Source organism: Hyaena hyaena, unplaced genomic scaffold, assembly GCF_003009895.1.
Source record: "Hyaena hyaena isolate Hyena2069 unplaced genomic scaffold, ASM300989v1 scaffold_7, whole genome shotgun sequence".
NCBI lineage: Eukaryota > Metazoa > Chordata > Mammalia > Carnivora > Hyaenidae > Hyaena > Hyaena hyaena.
Window position 1 is genome coordinate 795,684 of NW_024080639.1, and position 20,458 is coordinate 816,141.

The 20,458-nt window shown below is 54.5% G+C and overlaps 1 protein-coding gene and 1 long non-coding RNA gene across 2 annotated transcripts; both read right to left on the reverse strand.

Annotated features, from left to right (window-relative positions):
- Positions 1 to 388: 388 nt before the first annotated feature.
- Positions 389 to 11,571, reverse strand: LOC120238312. Its single transcript, XR_005530179.1, has 3 exons — positions 11,537 to 11,571; positions 10,024 to 10,322; positions 389 to 475 (listed from the first exon to the last, which is right to left on the reverse strand). It is a non-coding gene; the product is annotated as an uncharacterized LOC120238312 (long non-coding RNA).
- A 5,668-nt stretch (positions 11,572 to 17,239) lies between these two features.
- IRX5 (iroquois homeobox 5) lies at positions 17,240 to 20,030 on the reverse strand. The gene is made up of 3 exons (XM_039241989.1): positions 19,782 to 20,030; positions 18,286 to 18,691; positions 17,240 to 18,130 (listed from the first exon to the last, which is right to left on the reverse strand). Exons 1-3 carry the CDS (start codon positions 20,028 to 20,030, stop codon positions 17,331 to 17,333), a joined length of 1,455 nt encoding a protein of 484 aa, XP_039097920.1. The 3' UTR covers positions 17,240 to 17,330.
- Between the last annotated feature and the right edge of the window lie 428 nt (positions 20,031 to 20,458).

The following is a 20,458-nucleotide window of genomic DNA, read 5'->3' on the forward strand; positions in this document are numbered from 1 at the left end:
CAGCGCCGGTGCGGATGACGGGCTGACGGCTGTAATTGATTGGCACTGGCAGGGAGGCCAGGGGCACGGCTTTGTTGGGGCAGGCTGGTGATCTCCTGCCGGTGTCCACTCGGATATCACCGGGAAGGCAGTAGATGAACAATCGTGGGAACCTTTACAAGTCTGCTGACAGAAGATAAGTTAAGAAATAAAGTTACGTAAGACTGCTGGGCAGAGCGGGGCAGCAGTGGAAGAGAGAGAGAGAGAAAGAGGGAGGGAGATGGGAGGGGAAGGAGGAGGAGAAGGAGAGGAATTCTGAGTGTATCGTTAGGGCTAGGCTAAGGTGTGCTGTTGTAACAAATGACCCCACATTGCAATGGCTTGAATCAACAAAGGTTTATTTCTTGCTCACGGTATAGATCCGACGAGGGTCAGCAGGGCTCTCTGCTCCACGTTGTCCTCAGTCTGGGACCCAGGCTGATGGGGCCTCCACCATCTGAAACATCATTATGGGAAGGAAAGAGAAAGAGAATGGTAAATCACGCCCTGACTTCGAAGGATCCCCATGCATCACTTCTCTGCGTGTTTCATTGGCAAAGGGAATCTCACGGTGCCCTCCCCATGCAGAATGACTGGACAAATACAATTCTACCACGTGCCCAGAAGAAAACCTGGAGAATCTGTGAACAGCCTCCTCTGAAAGGTAGCTTTCAGAGTTTCCAGGATTCTGAATCTGGAACAGATCTATGCTAGTTGGGATTCTTTGCGTTGCATTGAAGGTGAAACTCAAACTATAGAGGAGGGAATTTATTAACTCACAACCCCCCAAATCCAGCCGCAGGTCTGTTTGTCTTCAGGCGAAGCTTAACCCAAGGGTTCAAAGCCTCGAAAGTCTGCCCTCTCTCCACCTCTCAGCTCTGTTCCCTGCCATGTAGATGTTGCTCTCAGATTTCATAGTACCAGGGTTCACGCCCAATGGGAAAAGAGTGCTTCTACCTCTCTTCCGTTTTCAATATTTAATCCTAGGCCTCAATCTCATTGGACCAAACTGGGTCAGGTGCACATAGCTGAACCAATCACTGTATCCAGGGGGATGGAGTGTTTAGTCAGACCCAAGTCATGTGACCATCCCAGGAACGCGACTCAAACTCACTTCATCAAAATTATATGGACCAAGGGGAGGGGAAGGCTAGTTCTTGAGGGAAATTCAGGATGCTAGGCTAGAATGGGTGTTCAAAAATATAAACAAATAAAAAAATACATGTCCAGTACAGGGTATGGAGATGCTTTTTCCAAATGTTGTTTTGTAGACCTGCTTCATGGGCTAGCTATGAGGCCAGGAAGGGGATCCTACACTCTTTTAGTTTCCCTTTCAATCAAAGCAATTGTACTTTATTTGCTATATATCTTAGGATTCCACATATAAATGTGTTTGGAACCAAAACAGGGAAGTCTTCTACTTAAGGAAAAGGGGGGAGGAGATTAAACATTACTGCTCTTTGATTCCACCTCTTCATTTTACAAGAGATTGAGATTCAGAAAGATTAGCTTTCTTCTCACGTCTCATTGGTCAGAATTGGTCACATGGGCACCTAGCCACAAGGGATGCTGGGAAAGTAGGCATCTGGCCAAGGGGAATGAAGTTATCACAACTGGCCTAGACATAAATAGTGTATCCCCCACGGCTGGGCACTTTGCCACCCCCAAACAAAGTTGGGGGCCCTTCAGGGAAAAAGAAGAAGGAAATGGCCCTCAAGGAGTGATCAGCTGTGGTGCTAGGAGTCTGATCTCGCTGACAATCCCTTAAGGCTACAGCTGACCCTTGTACCTCTGGTAAAGCCTTCACTGATCTACGAAGTTTGCCGGCAGTTGTCTCCTTCCTTCCTCCCCCCAGATCCTATGAGATAATGAATCATACATTGACTTTTAAAGTGTCCACCCAGGGGCACCTGACTGGCTCAGTCAGTACAGTGTGCAGCTCTTGATCTCAGGGTAGTGAGTTCGAGCCACACATCAGGAATAGAGTTTCCTTTACAAAAAATAGGGGCATCTGGGTGGCTCAGTTGGTTAAGCGTCTGACTCGGTTTCGCCTCAGGTCATGATCTAATAGTTCATGAGTCCAAGCCCCACATCAGGCTCTCACTGACAGCACAGAGCCTGCCTGGGATTCCCTCTCTCTCTCTCCCTTGGCCTCCCTCTCCCTCAGCCTCCTTCTCTCTCTCTCAAGATAAAGAGATAAACTGGGGCACCTGGGTGGCTCAGTCGGTTGAGCATCCGACTTCGGCTCAGGTCATGATCTCACGGTTCGTGGGTTTGAGCCCCAAGTCGGGCTCTGTGCTGACAGCTTAGAGCCTGGAGCCTGTTTCAGATTCTGTGTCCCTCTCTCGCTCTGCTCCTTCCCTGCTCATTCTCTGTCTCTCTCACTCTCTCAAGGGTAAATAAACATTAAAAATAAAAAAAAAAAGAAAAAAGATAAAGAGATAAACTTCTAAAAAGTTAACAAAATAAAAACAAAGTGTCCACCTGCGATGGACTTATCACTATGATTGTGTCCCTTTTACAGATGGACACACTGAACTGCAGAAATGAATTGGATACCCAAGGTCACACAACTGGTATATTTTGCAGACCCTTTGCTATATGCCTTTAGCACAGAGAGAGACAGAATACTGAGGAAAGAGAAAACTTCAAGCACAGACCTTTTACTACATAGTGATTGACTACAGAAAGGTGGGGACAGCGTGAGGGTGTGGACATGCCGGGCAGAAGGAACAGCATGTGCAAAGGCCCAGGGGCCAAATAGTGCACAGAAATGGAAAACAGTTTTACAGGTTTAGAGTATAAAGTCTGAAGGAACATCCTACTTAGGAGCTTGAACCTTGTATGAGGCCCATAGGGAGCCACTACATATTTCAGGCAGGGAATTATATCATTATATATGCACTCTATCTTCAGTGGGGAAAATCAACCCAGAACTAACGCTGGGGGTGGGGGGAGTCGGGCCTTTGCGAGGTGACAGTGATCAGTGGCCTGGACCACAGTGGTGATGGCAGAAATGAAGCAAAGTCGAGATTCAAGGGAAAAGCCAGAGGTGTGGAATCCACCAAATCTGAATCCAGATTACTCAGATTTGGTAGCTGGAGGTGAGGATTTGGAGAAGTTGGGAAAAGCTGAGGCTGATTCACAGGTTTCTAGATGGCGTGGCTGTTGACGCAGGTCGGGGGGCAGGTGGGAGGTAAACATGGAGGACAGGAACCCAGGCTCCTAGGCGTGCACCCTTAGTCACAACGTGCTCATGTCAGGCTCTGTGCTGACAGCTAGCTCAGAGCCTGGAGCCTGTTTCAGATTCTGTGTCTCCCTCTCTCTCTGACCCTCCCGTGCTCACACTGTCTCTCTCTCTCAGAAATAAATAAAACATTAAAAAAAAATTTAAAAACTAAGGCAAACTCTCTCACCGGATATGGCCACACTGGGCTTCCTGAGCCCTCTGGACCCTGTCTCAGAGCCACCAGGGGCCTTTGTTCTTCCCTTCCACCCATGGTAAGGCACCGGAGCCCTCAGGTTGGCCTCAGAACAGATTCCCAGGGGGCCTGACACAGATCTTGATAGAACTTTCTCGATCTGTATTCCCAGAATGTCACCCGGATACTCTCACCCCGATTCGATGGAAAGGGTACAAGGATAAATGATTTAAACGCTTGATAAACTCATCTTAAAACTGCTGTTGAAGAATAAATGGCCCCAAATAGCTAAGTCAGATGGGTTCAAAAACGAAAAACCAAGAGGAAAGACTGCCCCACCGGATGTTAAGATGTACAGCAAAGCCGTGGGAAGACAGTGCAGTGCTGGCTTAAGACAAGTGGACCCTGGGAGCTTAGAACCACTCTGGTTACGGAAGCACACGTGCAAAGATGAAAAGCTAGCTCAAAGCTCGCAGAAGTGTGGGCTTTCTGGAACTGTCTTGTTTCCATTCCAACATGCTGGCCTTCTAGGTGGTGCTAGAACGAATGATTTCCCAAAACACTCTGCAGACAGGTTCACACTTATTCTAACCAGACTTCCAGGACACAGATATTGTCATCATTACTTTACTGTGGGGAAACTCAGGCTCTGAGAAATTAAGACATTTGTCCAAGATCACACAGCTAGTGTGCGGTAGAGGTGGGGTGCAAACCCCACTTTCTCTGACTCCAGAGCCAATACACTCTGCTGTCTCTTCCTCAGCCCCACGTGCAGAGAAAGTAGGGCAGGCTGGGGCCATTGAGAAAGCCTAGAAGCTTCTAGAAGCCCTGGAGCTCAATCGCGGAAGCATGAGTGGATTGAGGCAGGTGACTGAGATGGATTGCTCTGAGCCGAAGAAACCAACCCCAGGGGAAAGGGCTTGGGGAGTGAGTGTTTATTTAGCCGGTGGGACCACAGCACAGGATGCTCGTGAGGGGCCTTGGGAGACGGGGCCTCCATAGAAGAGAGGGGTCAGCGTGATGAAGAGCCCCAAATGACAGAGAGGGAACGGGACTTTTAATCTTTCAAAGTGCAGCTTTTTGGCGCTCTTCTGCTCTACAACCTTCTGTAGCTCCGCTGGCTACTGTCTCTTGGTTAATAAGGGAAGAGTATGCAGATGGAAAGAGGTGGGGAAAGCCTGGAGACAGAGAGACCTATTAGACGTCACCGGCCAGGAGGGAGAGGACACGGTGTACAGGCGAGACAAGAAAGGAAAAGCGTGCATCTGGGGGCAAGATTTTGTGAGAAGTGCCCTACCCACCCTACTACCCTCATCTAATTAAGGGTCACTGCTTCCCTGCAGCATCAGACAACGTTTCAGCTTTAGCAAAGAGCAGGTGCCTTATTCTACTCACAGAAGTGAGCCGCGAATAGCCAGAAAATCAGCTGTTGCCTGAAGCAGCAAAAAGCAGCCATCTAGAGCCACAGAAAATAAGGGCCAGACACTCCGAGGGGTTTGTATCGCACAGGCAAGTGTATCTTTCTGTGCCTTCATGTCTCCATCTGTAAAGTGGGAATAATAATAGTATCCACTCCATAGGTTTGATGAGGCCCTCCGGAGATCACGTCTGTAAAACCTTCAGTATAATAACTAGCATATACTAGGAGCTCAGTAAGGGCTATTATCATTGATAACAAAATAATTGTGTAGGTAACACGTTAACCCTTCAAGCATGTGATGAGCAGCTTTCAGCAAAGAATTGGTGTCGAATTCTCAACCATCGTATACTTTATAGCCCTTTCCCCCGCAAGGTGGAGGCATGGGCTTTACAATTCAAAAAAAAAGAAAAAAATGTCAGAAGATGAAACGAATTCCATTCCATTAAATTCAAGAAGCTATGAATTGTCATTTTTTCCTGCTATGGAGATTGCTAATTATAAATGGATGGGGAGATAGATGGACAGATAGTGAATCATGAAAGCTAAACATGCTTCCTCTCTTTGAAGTACAGATTGCTATTAAAAAAAAAAAAAGAAAACGAGTTCCCCTCTGCAGGCCTTTGCTTGTGTGACAGAAGTCCACAGTGTCACCTCTCGGAGTTTCTCATTACTCAGCGGTTTGGGGAATGAGTGATTGATGTAATTAAGGTTATTGGTAAAGAAAGACTCAGTTACCGAGGAAGCGATGAGTCAGCAGAAAGTTTAAGTAATGAAATAATGTTCCAAGGAGTGATTCTTAAAATAAGCTTTTTTCCCTCCTTAACTCTAGACATCTTAACTGTTGCTGGTCAGCAAAAAAAGAGGTGAGGTAGTTAAGACGTGGGAAAACCACACCCCATGATTTTGGAAATTCTTAGGTGGAGTCATTTGCCATTAACAGAAATGATATTTATTGAGTAATATGAGGAAAAGGTTATACTTATGGAGTGTCAACCATGTGCTTTGGGGAGCTTGGCTCACATTGTCACATTTAATCCTCACCTCTCAGGTAGATGCTGTTCTTATCCCTGTTTTACAGATGACGGCTTGGGATTTCAGGGAGGTTAAGGACGTTTCCCAGGGTTGTACAGCAGGCAAATGGCACGGACGGGAATGGAGGCCAGTTAGGCTGGCCCTGAAGCCCCCCTGTTCAATCACCAGGGCTCCTGGGCCTCTCTGTTTAGGTTTCTCAGCCATCTAATCAGGCTCACGAGTACACTCAAGGTGACAGACTGCGGTCAGGATCTGAACTCACATCTGTCTGAGCCCAGAGCTGTTTCAAAATTCCCACGGGTACAGAAAATGCAAACCAGTGCTTTGGCACCGGACTCATCCGTTTGTTTCCATTTCCACTAACGTGGACTCTGGACACGCCAGGCTTTGGGCTCCACGTCGGTAAAGGGGGCTGGGGCGGTGGCGTCAGGGTCCTAGGTGAGAGTCCGTGCCACACACAGCGAAGGCTCAGACCAGAGCAGCAGAGAGGGGGCGGTCTTGGGAAGGATCTATGGGACCTATGGGGTGAGGGCATATGAGGAAAGGAGGGGTGTGTCAGTCTGCTTCTAAAGTCCTTCCACAGAGGGGAGGGGCGAGGGGAGGGCCGACCCAGTGGAGCGAGCTGAGCGGAGGGCCCTCACCCGGGCAGAAAAGAGAGGAAGGGGCAAGAGTAGAGCCCGGGGCCCAACGGTCCCCTACGTATCAGCAGTAAACAGGGTGACCACGTGTCACCGTGGGTGGCTTCAGGAAAGAGGAGCGTGGGTGGGAGCCTCCCACAAAAAGGCCACTCTGGGACTGCTGCGGGCAGGGACCTGTCACGGGGGGGTGGCACCTGCCCCCTCAAGTCCACCGTCGCCCACAACTTTGCTCAAAGCTGGGCCCCCTCTCCTTTTCCTGAAGAAGGAAAGAAGCTCCAGAGCCTTTTGTGGTGTGGAAAGGCATACAGGGCTGCTGGTCTTGGCCACTTGCCCCCCAGAAAGAGTGACCCACATTCAAGAGAAAAGGGGCTTGGGGCTTGCAGACCCAGGGGTGATAGCGAAAGCGATGGCCCAGCAGGTTCGCCAAGATCCTCCAGATTTCGGTACTGCGTCCTACAAGCCAGACGTGGAGATGCGGATTACAGTACAAGGGATTTATGAAGCAAGGAGCACAGGGAGCAGAGGGAGGAGGAGCTGCGAGGGGGGTGCAGGGCGGGGGCGGGAGGCAGCCACCCGTGGTTCTGTCCCCAACCAGCTTCGTGAGCTCAAGCACGTTGAACAAGGCAGGGCCTCCATTCTACAAAACGAAGGCTGGTATTTTCCAAAGGGCGGTAAGCACATCTCCGGGGCCACGTGAGATGACGTTAGGGAGGGCCAAGTGGTGCCCAGGTGGCCTGCAAAAGAGACGCGTGGGGTTGGGGGATCCAACCGAGAGATGGTGGTCACCTTCAAGGCCCAGGGACCAAGGACTTCATTCAACGAATCGCTTTTTATAATTGTCTTCCGGGACACCTGGGTGACTCCGTCGGTTAAGTGTTGGACTTCAGCTCAGGTCATGATCTCATGGTTCGTGGGTTCGAGCCCCGCGTCGGGCTCTGTGCTGACAGCTAGCTCCGAGCCTGGAGGCTGCTTCAGATTCTGTGTCTCCCTCTCTCTCTGACCCTCCCCTGCTCACGCTGCCTCTCTCTCTCAGAAATAAATAAAAAACATTAAAAAAAACAGTTAAAAAATAACAATTGTTTTCTGTGATACTTGCAAATGATACTTGCTTTTCCATTAGAGCAGCGGTATAAATATTCCTCTCAAAAGAAGTCAACAGAGACAGAACTCCAAGGAAGTTGTTACATAAACGGGAGCTGCTAATGGCCGGAGGTTATGGCAGGGATCGGAGGGTCCTCGGAGCACCGAGGGCATTGAGGAGCACCGAGCAAACGCAAGGGCTCCTTCTTTGAGTCCACAGACTCCAGTCCCTTGAAGCCTTCTCAGACATGCCTTCTGCATGGTCTAGGACCTGTCAGGTGTTTACCAGATGAAAGGGGAAAATTAAAAAGGAAAAGGAGAGTTAAGGGAGGCAAAAAAAAAAAAAAAAATCTGGAGAGATAAACAACTCCACTGACCAAAATAAACCAGGCCAATGATTTTTCTACCACATTCTTCATGAGAGTGGAGAGGTGGTGTTTATTCTAAATGAGCCCTTTTCTCCAAGTCACCATTAATCCATGCTTTTCTGTGATCCAGGAAAATCGGTCCTCAACGCCCAATGACCGTCTTTGCACGTATGAGTATTTGGAGAGAGAGTCGCCTGTTACCACAGGGTTGGGATTTAGATGGCGGATACAAATAGAGAGCAAACAAAACTAACAGACACACAAAAAAACCTTGTGGTTTGGGATCTAAAAAAAAAAAAAAGGCTCAGAAATGACAACTGTGTGGTAAGTCTGATGTCAAACCCAGTTAGCTGGGAAGGTGTCTACGATGCTGTGGAGCTGTGAGGCTATTTGGAATCGAGGGCTAAACAGATGTCTCACTCTGCAGGAAAGATGTCAAGACGCTGTTCCTAGGGGGCTGGGGGTCCTTTGGGGAAAAGCCACTGAGAGTTTTCCAGAAAAAAAAAATGCCTAAGCTGACGACCATATATCCACCGCAAGGAATCAAGAATTGAAAACAAACAAAAAACAGTCAAGCAGACACATGAAGAAAGGAAGAAGGAAGGAAGGAATTCAAAAACAAATATATGAAGTTCCACGAGATTTGGAACCTTGTCCCCTGCTCAAGATCTCTGTTCGATGGTAGCTGGTCTGTAAACCTATGGGCCACAGGATCATGGATTCTCATTTGCATCATGTAGGATAAAGGCGTCGGGGGGGGGGGGGGGCAGACAGTCACTTCCAACGGAAGAAACGAGCAGATCTTTCCAGATAGCAATTATTTAGGGAAGCAAACTGTCCTTGGCGCGGGCGAACAGTCTTAGCTCCTCCTTGCTGTTGAGTATCTGGGAGAGACGGCCCCTTAGTACCGTTTCCCGCATCTGTACTTCACACACGGAGTCCTGAAGAGGCAGCGTCCTCCAGCAGCTCGGAGGAGGGCTAAGATGTTTCCTGGCCCAGCCTAAAAATATCTCCCTTGACAGCCTGTCACAGTGTCTGAGATTGCACCATTATAAATTCATTCCTCTCTGTTAAGGCATTTTGTTTCCAGCTCTCTGTTAAAATACACATATCCCAGAGAATTTAGCTGGGGTGAGGCACAGACAGACAGAACACGGCGTCCGAGGGAGCCAGACCTGGGTACCCAGCTCGGGGATGCCTGGAAACTCACTGTGTGAGCCTGGGCGAGTCATTTTCACTCTCTGAACCTCAGTGTCTCCACTGACTGAGAAAAAAGAAAAAAAAAAAAAAAAGAACGAGAGAAAAGACAGAAATCAAAGGGGAGATGTGGTGGTCAGAGAACCCTAAAGTATCTGCTGTCAGAGAAGAGCAGCTGTTCATTTTAGGGTTTGCCCGGGACTCTACAGGTTGCCACTGTCCCCTAGAGCAGTTCTTTTGAGCCAAAGCAGTTGGAAGGCAGGTCAAATAGTGTCCACTTTCCCCCCACTCTCTAAAAACAAACAAAACAAAAACACACAATCCCTGTTCCTCTCTTATAGAGGACATGTCAGCAAATGGCATGCCCCAAGCCCCTGGGTGCTCAGGCCCAAGTCCCTGGAAGCATCCAGAACTCTGCTCCACTCACCATCCCCCCCCTGCCCCCCCTTCAGTCCATCAGCAAAGCCTGTTGACTCTACTTTCAACAAATAGCCTACACCTGATGCCTGATCACTTCTCCCCACTTCTCTGGCTACGGCCGTGGTCCAAGACTGCATTTCAGCCCCCTGCCCCCCTGCCCTTAGATTTTCCATCTCCTAACTGTGCCTTGTTTCCATCTTGCCCACCCCAAGCCCCAGCTCCTCACGCCCGGGGTTGCCTTGAAGATATATGTTAGATCCTGTCACTCCCCTCAGAGACCAACCCTCTCTTCCTTCCTCTATCTCTCACCATGAAACCCAAAGATCTCATCAGGACCAATAGAGCCCTATACAACCTGAACCTGGCTTTGCCTTGACCTCATCATCTCCCACAGGGATCCCCTTGCTGTTGCTCAAGGCTGTTCCTACCTCAGGATCTTTGCACTTGCGATTCCTTCTGCCTAGAAATCTCCCCTCCAGTATCTTCATGGCCATGGCCTATGCCCTAACTTCTTTCCGTGTCTGCTCAAGCATGCCTTGTAATGGATACTTCTCAGCATACTCCCTTCCATGTCCTCACCCTACTTCATTTTTCTGCTAATACTCTTCACCTGGAGAGTGGGAGAAGCCATTATCACATGCATTTGTTTACTTTCTGACTCCCCCTCCGGGGGGGCAGGGGCTTTGTTTTGTTCACGGCTGTACCCTCAGCCTCTGGGACGGCACATCTGGAATAGTGTAGGTGCTCAATTAGTATACATCGGAGGAAGCGAACAGAATAGTTTAAGCAGAACTACACTAACCTGGAGGCTAATCTAAGCATTCCACTGGAGAGGTCAATGCCAAGGTCTCTCCTGCACTATTTCAGCAGGACAGGGTGTCGTGGGGAGTCAAAGGTACAGCGGACTTGGCGGGGGCAGGGTGCCTATACTGAAGGACAACTATGTGCCACTCAAAAAGCCAGGGGTGTTGCAGGCCTCCTTTTACTGGTGAGGCCACTGAGGTTCAGAGAGGTTATCTGATCTAAGACATACAACTTAGTAAGTTGCAGAGGCAGTCCTTAGCCACTAAGGCCCAAGCACTCAATCAATAAGCCACAACAGCCTACGACTCCACCCCACATGCCTGGGGTTCCCTGGTCACACTCTTCCCAGCTATGAAGGGGCTGAGGCTGCCACCCTCTCTGGGCCCGCATCCACAGGAGCCAGCCCTTCCCCACTCCCTCCTCCCCAGGCCCCAGTCGCCCGCCTGCAGGGGGCGATGTGGCATGGCTGGAGTCGCCCTGAATGCAGGGTTGTGGCCAGCAGAAAGCAGCTAAGGTCAAGGAGAGCGCCCAGGGCCAGGGCCAGGGGCTAGGGGAAAACTCTTGCAGCGTTGAGGACCCCCCCCACACACACACCGAGGCCGAACCCCAGCTGTGTTGAGCGCCGCCGCCAGGCCACCAGTGCAGACGGGAGCTCTCCAGCCCTTGTTTGATGAGCAGCGGCCAATAAATTCATTAATCATCATTTTATGCCTCATCAAACCCCCTCCAAGCCCCTCCATGGGAGTTACACAAATTAGCCCCTGAAAAGACAGTAATTTCAGTATAGCGAGGTAAGTGCTTTCTGATGGGCTCCGCGCACAGAGCTCTCCTGACAAGCCAATCCATCAGCGCGTCGGAGATGGGGCGCAGCCCGCCGCCCAGCCTCACCCGGCCAGCCCCGGCCAGCCTCCCCTGCTTCAGCCTCCCGGCCCTGCGCAGCCTAGCATCTGGGGACTACCTGGCGAAGGTCTCCGACTAGGGCGCCCCTTTCCCCTGGCTCCTTTACACCCCCCAAGCACCGCAGGCTCTCCTGTCCGCCTCCGGTCCTCACCCACCTCCGCCTCCTCCCCAGCCCTTCCGAACAGAAGAGAAATTTGGCGGAGGGAAAAATCCCAGGCTCCAATTTGGGTAACGGACCGAGAGTGGCTGAGGAGGAGGCGCTTGCGCTGACGTTCTGAACTCTAGCCCCGAGGAGGGAAGAGTCAAACGGCCCTTCACCCGCTCCCCCATGTCTAGATGTCGGGGTCCCGAGACCCCCTGAAATTATTGAAGAGCTGTGTGTACTGCGTGCATACGTTATTGGGGGGAGGGGGCAATCCATGGCTTCCTGACGATTCTGAACGAAATTCCAGGCTCCGAAAGAGAGCCATCTGGGAACAGAGAAGGGGGTCCCTCTGTAGGAAGGGCGGCTGCACCGGACCCCGGTGGCGGGCACGGGGGTGCGCCGCGCCCAGCCTCCTGCGTGGCCCTAGCGTCTTTCTCTCTGAAACGGCCACCTGAAGTGAGAGAGAACGCCAGGCGCGGAGAGCAAGACAGCATTTTCTACGGGATGGGCCGGGCCAGTCTGACTCCAGCACGGAGAGCTGGGTAAGAGAGGAGAGGGGAAAGAGCCCGAGAAAATTGTGGCGAGGAGTGGGGTATTTGCAAACGCGAAGCCAGCGCCGCGCTTCTCACTTTCGGATCCTGGAGCACGGAAGGTCCCACGGGCGTCCAGCCCGGCGGGCAGGGCCCATGCAGAGGAGGTCGGTCGACGGGGAGCCGCAGGCCCAGCGGAGCCTACCCGCCAGCGCGCTCTGACCGTGGAGAGCCCGAGCGCCCAGCGACGCGCAGCTCCTTCATTAGCTTCCCCTCCGCGGCGCTGCAAGCCTCGGAAAATAAGTTAGCAAACGGGGAGCCGTTTATCTCTTTTATCTTGGGGCCTGATCCAATTAAATAAGTGCACATTTACATTTGCATCCATCAGGCGGGAGCGCTGAGAGCCCGGGGTTTGCTCGGAGCAAATAAAAGCAGATTTCACTGGGAAAAGTGGCGTCTGTGCGCGCTGGGCTCGTCCCGGCGCCGGAAACGAGCGCAGCCTGGAGGGCGGCCCTGGGGACCCCGAGCTGGGGCCTGCGGCCGACAGAAGGCCAGAGACCCCCTCGAGGCCCGGAGGAGTCGGCCTGGGCAGGGGGTGCAGCCAGACCTTCATCCCCGCCCCAGAAGCGATCCTCCGTTAGGCCACAACCTGGGTCCCGCCTCGGGCCCTGGACATCAGTCGCATTTAAACGAAAACGAAAAGGAGCCCAACTCTGGCCTGGTCGCAGCGGGAGGCCTGCGGGGTAGGTCTAGGGACAGTCCCGCAGCTTTGGTCACTTTGGAAGGAGGGCAGGTGGCCAGGTCTCCCTCGGGCCCGATTTTCCTATTCGGTGGCGGAGTGGAAAGGGATTCCAAGAGGCAGGCCGAGGGCGCGCCTCCGCTCTCCCCCAAGATCTCTGCACCAGGGTGAGACCAAGTTGATACGAGCGCTTAGCGCTTCTAGAAGGGTGAAAGGGGACGCCCAGCTGAGCGCCTCTTGCTTTGCCACGCCGACCTCATTAAAGATGCTTTCGAAATAGGAGGGTTGTTAAGAATGAGAAGGTAGTTTTGTTTTTCCTTTTCTTATGGAGGTCCAGCCCACAGGTCAAAAGACAGAAACGGTTTTGGGGGCTCCGGTTGCGTGGTAGACCCCAGATGTGCCAAACCGCGGGCGAAACAAAACTGCGCGGCGTCCGGAGCCCTGGCGTGGAAAGGCCCGCAGAAACGGAAACGCGCACCTGAAGCGGAGCCGAAACACTGGCTCACCGCCTGGGCTGCGCACTGCTGCGCCCCCTTCCTCCCCCCACCCGCACACTGGTGCAGCCGTCGGCATATTTCTCAATTCCCTGCTGCCTGGTTTCCGTGCCTGTGCCCGAACCGTGGCGGGAATCCGTAGGGTTAAAACGGTTCTAGCTGCGGGCCCTGCTCTCCAGATCTCCGAGACTAACTGGGTCGTGGGACCCGAGCCGCAGAGAGTGGCGCAGAGGAACACTTTCAGTTCGACCCGCTTGGGGTTCAGAGCTAAGACCCCGCTGGGGGTGGGGGGCACAGCCAGGTCTTGCCTAACTCCTCCTCTCTGCGAACCGCGTGGCGCCCGGGGACCAGTAGGCGGCGCCCTTCCTAAACTGCATCCGAGTCCGGCTCCCTCTCGGGAGCGCAATCACAGTCCTTTCACTTTGGGCGCTTTGCAGAGCGCCCTTCCTTGCCCCTGCCCGAGTTGGCAGCTCATTGTGGGGGACAGGTGGGCTGGGAGGCACGGCCGGTTGTGAAACTGCACGGACGGCCCTCCCACCGCAACCTACCAGCCTCCGAGGGCCGCGCACCTCTCGCAGGATGAGAGGCCCCGAAAAGCTTGCAGACTAGAAGGCCTCGACGCAGGCCCCACACGCAGGCCAGGGAACACCATTTCGGGCCCTAGCACCCCCAGTCGAGGAGCAGGCAGGACCCCTTACTGCAGCCTGTCCTCAGTATGCGCTTCTGCGCCCTCGGGGATTGACTGGGCTGTGGTCTCTTCCACCCCCAAATCCCATGAATTGACTCGGGCCCCCGCACAGAGGGGTAAGGGAAGGGACCCGGCTTGTTCCGGTTTGGCGCTGCCTCAGGGGGCTGACTGCAGAGACCCCACGCTGCCCCTGCTGCCTGGGATAGAGCCCACCTAGTCCCTAAGGGACAAGCTTAGCGCTTCTCGAGGGGGCCAGACCCAGCGCAGTGTAGCGCAGGTGGCCAACGCCCGCGCAGCCCCAGCACCCAGGTATCTTAGGTGCGGCCTCGCGCAACTTCCGCGCCCGAGTCCAAGCCTGCGAACAAACCTCGACCCCGCTGCACGCCGGAAATCCCCCTCCCCCCCCGCGCCCCCCAGCGCCTCCGAGGCTCTGTGCCTTTGAAACGGCCCAAGACGCGGCCAAGCGGGGCTCGAGGACGCACTTGGGACAGTAAAGACACGGAACTACTTCCGGGATTAAACGCGGGAGACATCTGACTGTCTAAACCCCGGACTTTCCCAAACTGGAAAGTCTCCGGACCCCAGAGAAACCACTGGCCACGAACCCCAGCTGTGCAAGGAGAGAACCCCAGACTTAATTGGAGGCTTGTGTTCACGACGAAGTACGCAAAGAAACCCGTAGACCCTGCAGAGGCCAAGGGCGGGAGGGATACGGACCGGGGGCAGCGACTCGGGCAGCCGCCTTGCAGACCCGGTGGTTTCGCTCCCCGGCCGGGAGGCCCCGCGCACCGCCCCCCGTCGGGGAGAAGCGCCGCCGGCTCCCGGGCGCGCGGCTCGGTTCCCAGGCAGCCCCGCGGGCATTCGGCTCCCAGCCCCGAGCCTCGGCGACCGGACTCTGGAGGCCCGCGCCGCGCCATTTGCATGTTCCCGGGAACGCAAGGAGGCCTGTAATTTTCTTTTTAAAATCGTTGGGCAGGGTTTGGGGCCAGCGCTTCCAAAACCCCGCGGAGTTGACGTCGTCCTTAAACTCTCTCTTAAGAGGAGCGGACTGGCCTATTCTTCTGACTTTTTTAGAAGAGAAGGTGACTCCCGGGGCTGCATATTCAACAGGGGGGAAAAAGCTGATTGTGAACCCGGCTGTCGGCGGGGGTGGGTGGAGGGGGCTGGGGCGCGGGGGCGGGGGCGGGGGTGGTGGCGGTAGGGCAAGTCATCTCTGGAATTCAATTGTTTAAAAAAAAATCATTTATAATTAAAGGGACAAAATAAAATACGATCGTCTCATGCATATTTAATCACTTGCACTTCCAGCTTTGAAACCACTTTCCCGGCGTGAATCTTCTCACTAATTTAAACTCTTAAGGCGACTGCTGTTTGCAAAAACATCTGGACAAGGCAGTTTTCAAGCTTGTTTAAATTCGAATAAGTTAATGGAGCCCCGTCGCGGGTTTAAAAAAAAAAAAAAGCAAAAGTTAAAACTCTGGTGAAAGTTTGGGGGGGGGATGGTGTTAAAAATCAAGCAGGGTTAAAGTCATCTTGAGCAGAAATGCAAATATGTGCATTCTGATTTAGCCTAATTAAAGCGGTGTTATGTGCAAACACATTCTCTCCACTCTGGCTTGGGTTTAATAGAGCAAATTAATTCCCCTCGCCGGAGTATGTTTTTGCCATAAACCCTCCCCTCCCCCGACCGCCGAAAATTTCCCACGAAGTGAAACACGTCCGCGGCTCCAACTCTCCCGCGCAAAATCGGAGACCATAACACCGACAGCGTTGGCGGGCCTCGGGCACAGGGCGGTGTCTCTTCCTCGTTCGGGATCGAGACTCACCCTGATTTTTCATTTTGAGAGGAAGCATGCGGGATTCAGACGAGAAAATAAAATCGCAAAAAGTACTTTTGTGGCTACTTGGACTCTTGAATCAGCTACAGGAAAAGTGCCAACGCGACAAGCCTGATCGAGTCCACAACAGCCTCATTATCCGGGCAAGTGTCCTCGAACTTTTGAAGGCCACTTGTCCAAAAAGGGGCCCGTGCGGGAGCGGGGCCGGAGGCGGGGGGGGGGGGCAGGGGCGCCCTCCGGGCCGTTCCGGGCTCCCCTCACTGCCCCCAAGCGACTGTGGTGCTCCCTCCCCCACTCCGCCCACTGTCTCCAATCCCCGACTCTGCAAAGTGCAGGCTTGTAATTCAGGACAAGTGTGACACCTACCTGTGAAAGGGGGGAACCGTCCCCTAGCCGGTCCCGCGGCCCCAGCCTCGCTGCTGCGCGGGGATCTACGGGGCCGCCTACCACCCGCACTGGCGCGGCTGGAACATTTACTAATTTAATCAAACTCAAGGAAGAGATCAATGCCCAATTTTGAAGGGGTAGGGAAAAGAGTGACTTGGGAAAGCCTTCTCCTTGGCATCCCCTTACGCTCCCCGCCCGCCTTAGCCCACAGCACCTTTGAAATAGTAATAAGGGCTAAATCCGGCATAAAATCGAACTCATTAGCAAAGTTCACCAGCTGATTGCTTTGCATAAAACACGACACTGATTGGAAGTAATTAGGTTAAGCGATGGAGCTCGGGTGGTACGTGTCTCTAGCTGGCTTTGCCATCTTTTCTCCCTTCTGGGCACACACTTGGGTCTCTCTTCTCCCTCCTCCAGGGTCCAATCTCCCCCAAGCCACCGGCGTCAGAGATCCAAATCTGCATTCCCCTCAGGGCCTGGGTCCCCGGGGCTTGCCGCCTAATTACGGTTTCCCCCCTGGCACCGCCGAAGTTCTATGGAAGCTTTCATTGCCCACTTGGGGGGGGGGGCGTGCAAAGTTGCAGTTTCCACCTTTTGTCCAAGGCGATGGACAGTTTATTGAGGCTTCTAAAAAGTAATGAGTGGCTCTGATTATGTTAAAATCTCTTTTAATTAAATATTTTGCATTTTACAAAGGCGGCTGCAGTTTCTTTTACTTTTTAAATCTAAGAGTATAACCTGTTTCCTTTCTGTAATAATACTTTAGCTCATACCCAGAAAAATCAATAGGTGTAAAAAATTAAATTAAACTTGTATTTTTTAAACTATGAAACAGTTTCGGGGGAAACACAAATGTATATATTTATATTACAAAAAAAAACATTAAATGCCTGTACAGGTGTCTTAATTTCATAATTTACTTCAAAGATATTGAATTATCAATTTAAATACAAAAATGCTACATTAAATATACAGAATAAGATTTAATACAAATCCTTTTTTTTTTTTTTAATTTTTCTTTTCGGTTGGTTAAGACATTTTTTTGTGTGTGGAGATGTTTACATTTTTATGTCATCCATCTCCATGAACTATAAACTTTTTAATAGGAGGGGTAGTTTTGTTTCTCTCTCTTGGTGATGGAAAAATAACTGCCAAGGCCATGTTTTTTTTAATAAATTAGCAAAGTCCGGGACCGACGCAGCCCGCGTTAAATGTCGGACATACCTTTCTTCAATTCATAGGGAGAGTCTTTGCACAGATCTAGCTGGCACTGGCTCCGCAACATTTTCGGGTCTTTAGCCAAAGCGTCCGCTCGGTTCAACACGGTCTGGTTTAATCCATTGAAATGCGAGCCCGGACCGGTTGTGGGGCCTGGCCCTGGCCCTGGGTGGCCGTGAAGGTGTCCGAAGGAGCCATAGTTCGTGTAGCCGGGATAGAAGGGCGCCGTGTAGTAGAGAGGCCGGGACAGCACGGTCCCGCCTGGAAAGGGACACTGCGCCGAGGGGGAGCGCGGTGGCGCCGGGGCCGGCGACGCGCGGCTGCCTCCTAAGGCTTGGCCCGCCACCGGCCCGGGGCACGGTGGGCATGGAGAGCCTTCGCTCCCGCCGCCCCCGTCCTTGACCTTGTCCGAGGATGTGGCGATCTCTGCCAGAGACCACAGTTTGGGCTTGGCGAGCACCGCCTGCGGCGGCGGCGGCGGCGGCGGCGAGTGTATGACCGAGGGCCCGCCGGGACCGGGGGGCAGCTCTCCCGCGGCTGGGTGCGGGCCCGGAGCCGGCGCGCCCGAGGGGTAGTGAGGGGCCGGGTCCTCCGCCAGCCGCGCGGCCGCTGGCCCGGCCGGGGAGGGCCCGCCGGCGCGGGGGGGCGCAGGCAGAGCGTCTAGACGGCCCTCGGATGGCGGCTCCTTAAAATCCGAGTCGCTGAGGCTGCCCTCCGTCTCCTTGCCGGCGGGAGTGGGCGGCCCCTGCAGCCGCTCGCAGCCCGAAGCCGCCTTCTGCTCCGCTCCTCCTGCGGGAGAAACCCCAGGCCGTCAAGGGGCGCGGAGGCCCAGCGGCGCGGCCCAGGTCCCCGGCCGCAGAGGCAGAGACCCTTGCCCCCAACCTCCAGCCCCCCCCCTTCCCTTCCTACGCCCGCTCAACACACCCCTTCCCGCGTCCACCAACCTGCTTCGGGGCCCTCGGAGTCTCCCTTGTCCTCGGGCTTCTGGGGCTCATCTTCGTCGTTCTTCTCCAGGTCGATGTTCTCCTCCTCCTCCTCGTCCTCGCTGCGGTTCCGCGGCGTCCACGTCATCTTGTTCTCCTTCTTGAGGCGCCGGCGCGCGTTGGCGAACCAGGTGGACACCTGGGTGAGGGTCATCTTGGTGATGATGGCCAGCATGATCTTCTCGCCCTTGGTGGGGTAGGGGTTCTTGCGGTGCTCGTTCAGCCAGGCCTTGAGCGTGGCGGTGGCGTCTCGCGTGGCGTTCTTCCGGTACGCGGGGTCCCCGTACGGGTACGAGCCCAGGGGCGCCGCGTAGGGGTGGTACCCCAAGGAGCCTGCCATGCCCGGGGTGTGATCGTAGGGAGAGCCCTGCAAGGAACACGCAGAGAGAAGGTGAGAGTGGGCCTGGAGCCCCGGTACCACCTAGACGACCGAAGCACACTCTCCCTGCGTCCCCGGGGGTGCGCGAGCTGTGAGGCCGGGGCTCCAGGCTATCCCTGGGGTAAGGCTGGCGGGCTCAGACCCAGGGGCACCTCCTCCTCGGAAGGCAGCGGGGGCGCCAACTCCTGGCTCCAGTCCTTCGGGGGCGCTTGAAGCCGTCCTGGCCCCAGCGGCACCCTACTGTAGGCCCCTCGTGTGCCCGGGGCAGGTCCGCCCCCCAGGCGCAGATCCGGCCACCTCGGCGGGGCCCTGCACCCAGACAGAGGCCTGGGCGGCTGCAGCGACTCTGCACCCGTGCCTGGGTGGCTGCACGGTAGGCGCAAAGAGGGAGAGCACGGGAAGTCAAGGCATTTTTACCCCCACAGAGAAAGGCGAAGGAAAAGCTAAGCCTCGCCCCGGCACTCCCCACCCCTCCAAAAATGTTACCCCAAACCGAAGCCACCGCGCTTTTCCAGAAAGTGCACCCGGCCGAAAAATCCCGGATGCACCGCAGCTCGGCCGACTTTTCAGAAATTTAATACCTCCAAATCGGATTGCGAAGATAGGATTACGGATTTGCAACATTTTGGAGGACTAATTAAAGGCGAGGCCAAACACATTTACATAGATTTAGCACGCTTCTGCGCGGATTTCTGGCCCCTTTCTTTTGAACTACTTTTCCAAAATGGCACAACCAAAAAAATAATAAAATGAACTAAAATTTGCAGGACGGCCTGGAGCTCACGTTGGAACCGAGTGCTGCTCTTTGATTGCAGCGACCTCCCCCCCCCCCCCCCCCCCAAAAAAAAACCCCTCTCCGCCAGCTCGGAGACCCAAGCAGGAGGCGGCTCTGCTCCCCGAGCAACTCCTGAGCCGGAGGCCCGGGCGAAGCCGACCGAGTCGGTCTCCCAAGTTTGCAGGGGCCGCGCAGCTCGGCGGGGGCGGTCCGCCGTGGCGCCGAGGCCCGTGTGCCCCGCAGCCCCCGCCCGCCCCGCGCGGCCCCAGCTGCCCTTGCCCGCCGCGGCTCCCGCTCACTCACCACGTACGAAGAGAAGGCGGCGGCGGCAGCTGCCGCGGGGTCGGCACCGTACTGGAGGTGCGAGTTGTAGCCCGGCGAGGGCGCCGTGAAGGCGGTGGAGCCGGCGTAGGGCGAGAACGCGGAGCCCGACGACGAGCGGCCGAGCTCATCCGTGCGGGGCCCCGAGATGACGCTGGTGCTGTACGCCGGGCACGAGTAGAGCGCCAGCGAGGCGGACGGCTGGTACAAGTAGCCCTGCGGGTAGGACATGGCCACACACGGGCATGGGGCGCGCCGCGCCGCGGCCGCCAACGAGCCGGGCGGCGCCCTGCGAGGGCGAGCGGGCGGGCACCTGGCCTCCGGCTGCCCCCGGCTGCCGCTTCTCGGGCCCCGGCTCCCGGGCTCCGGCCCCCGGCGCCTCCTCGCTGGCTTCCCGCGCGCCTCCGGCTGCGACTGCCGAGCCCGCTCCTCTGCGCGCCTCGCTCGCCCCGGCTGCGTTCCCCCCCCACCCCGCCCTCCCTTGCTGCTTTCTCTTTTTCCCCCTCGCTCTTTGCACTGGGGGGCTCTGCTTTTGGCTTCGCAAAGGTCCTGCCAAGATGCTAAGTTGGAAATTGAGGATTCTGACGCCTTGTGCGCGCCTGAAGCTCCTCCTTCCCGGGGTGTAGTCGGTGGGAGGACTGGCAGGAACCTCTGGGCGG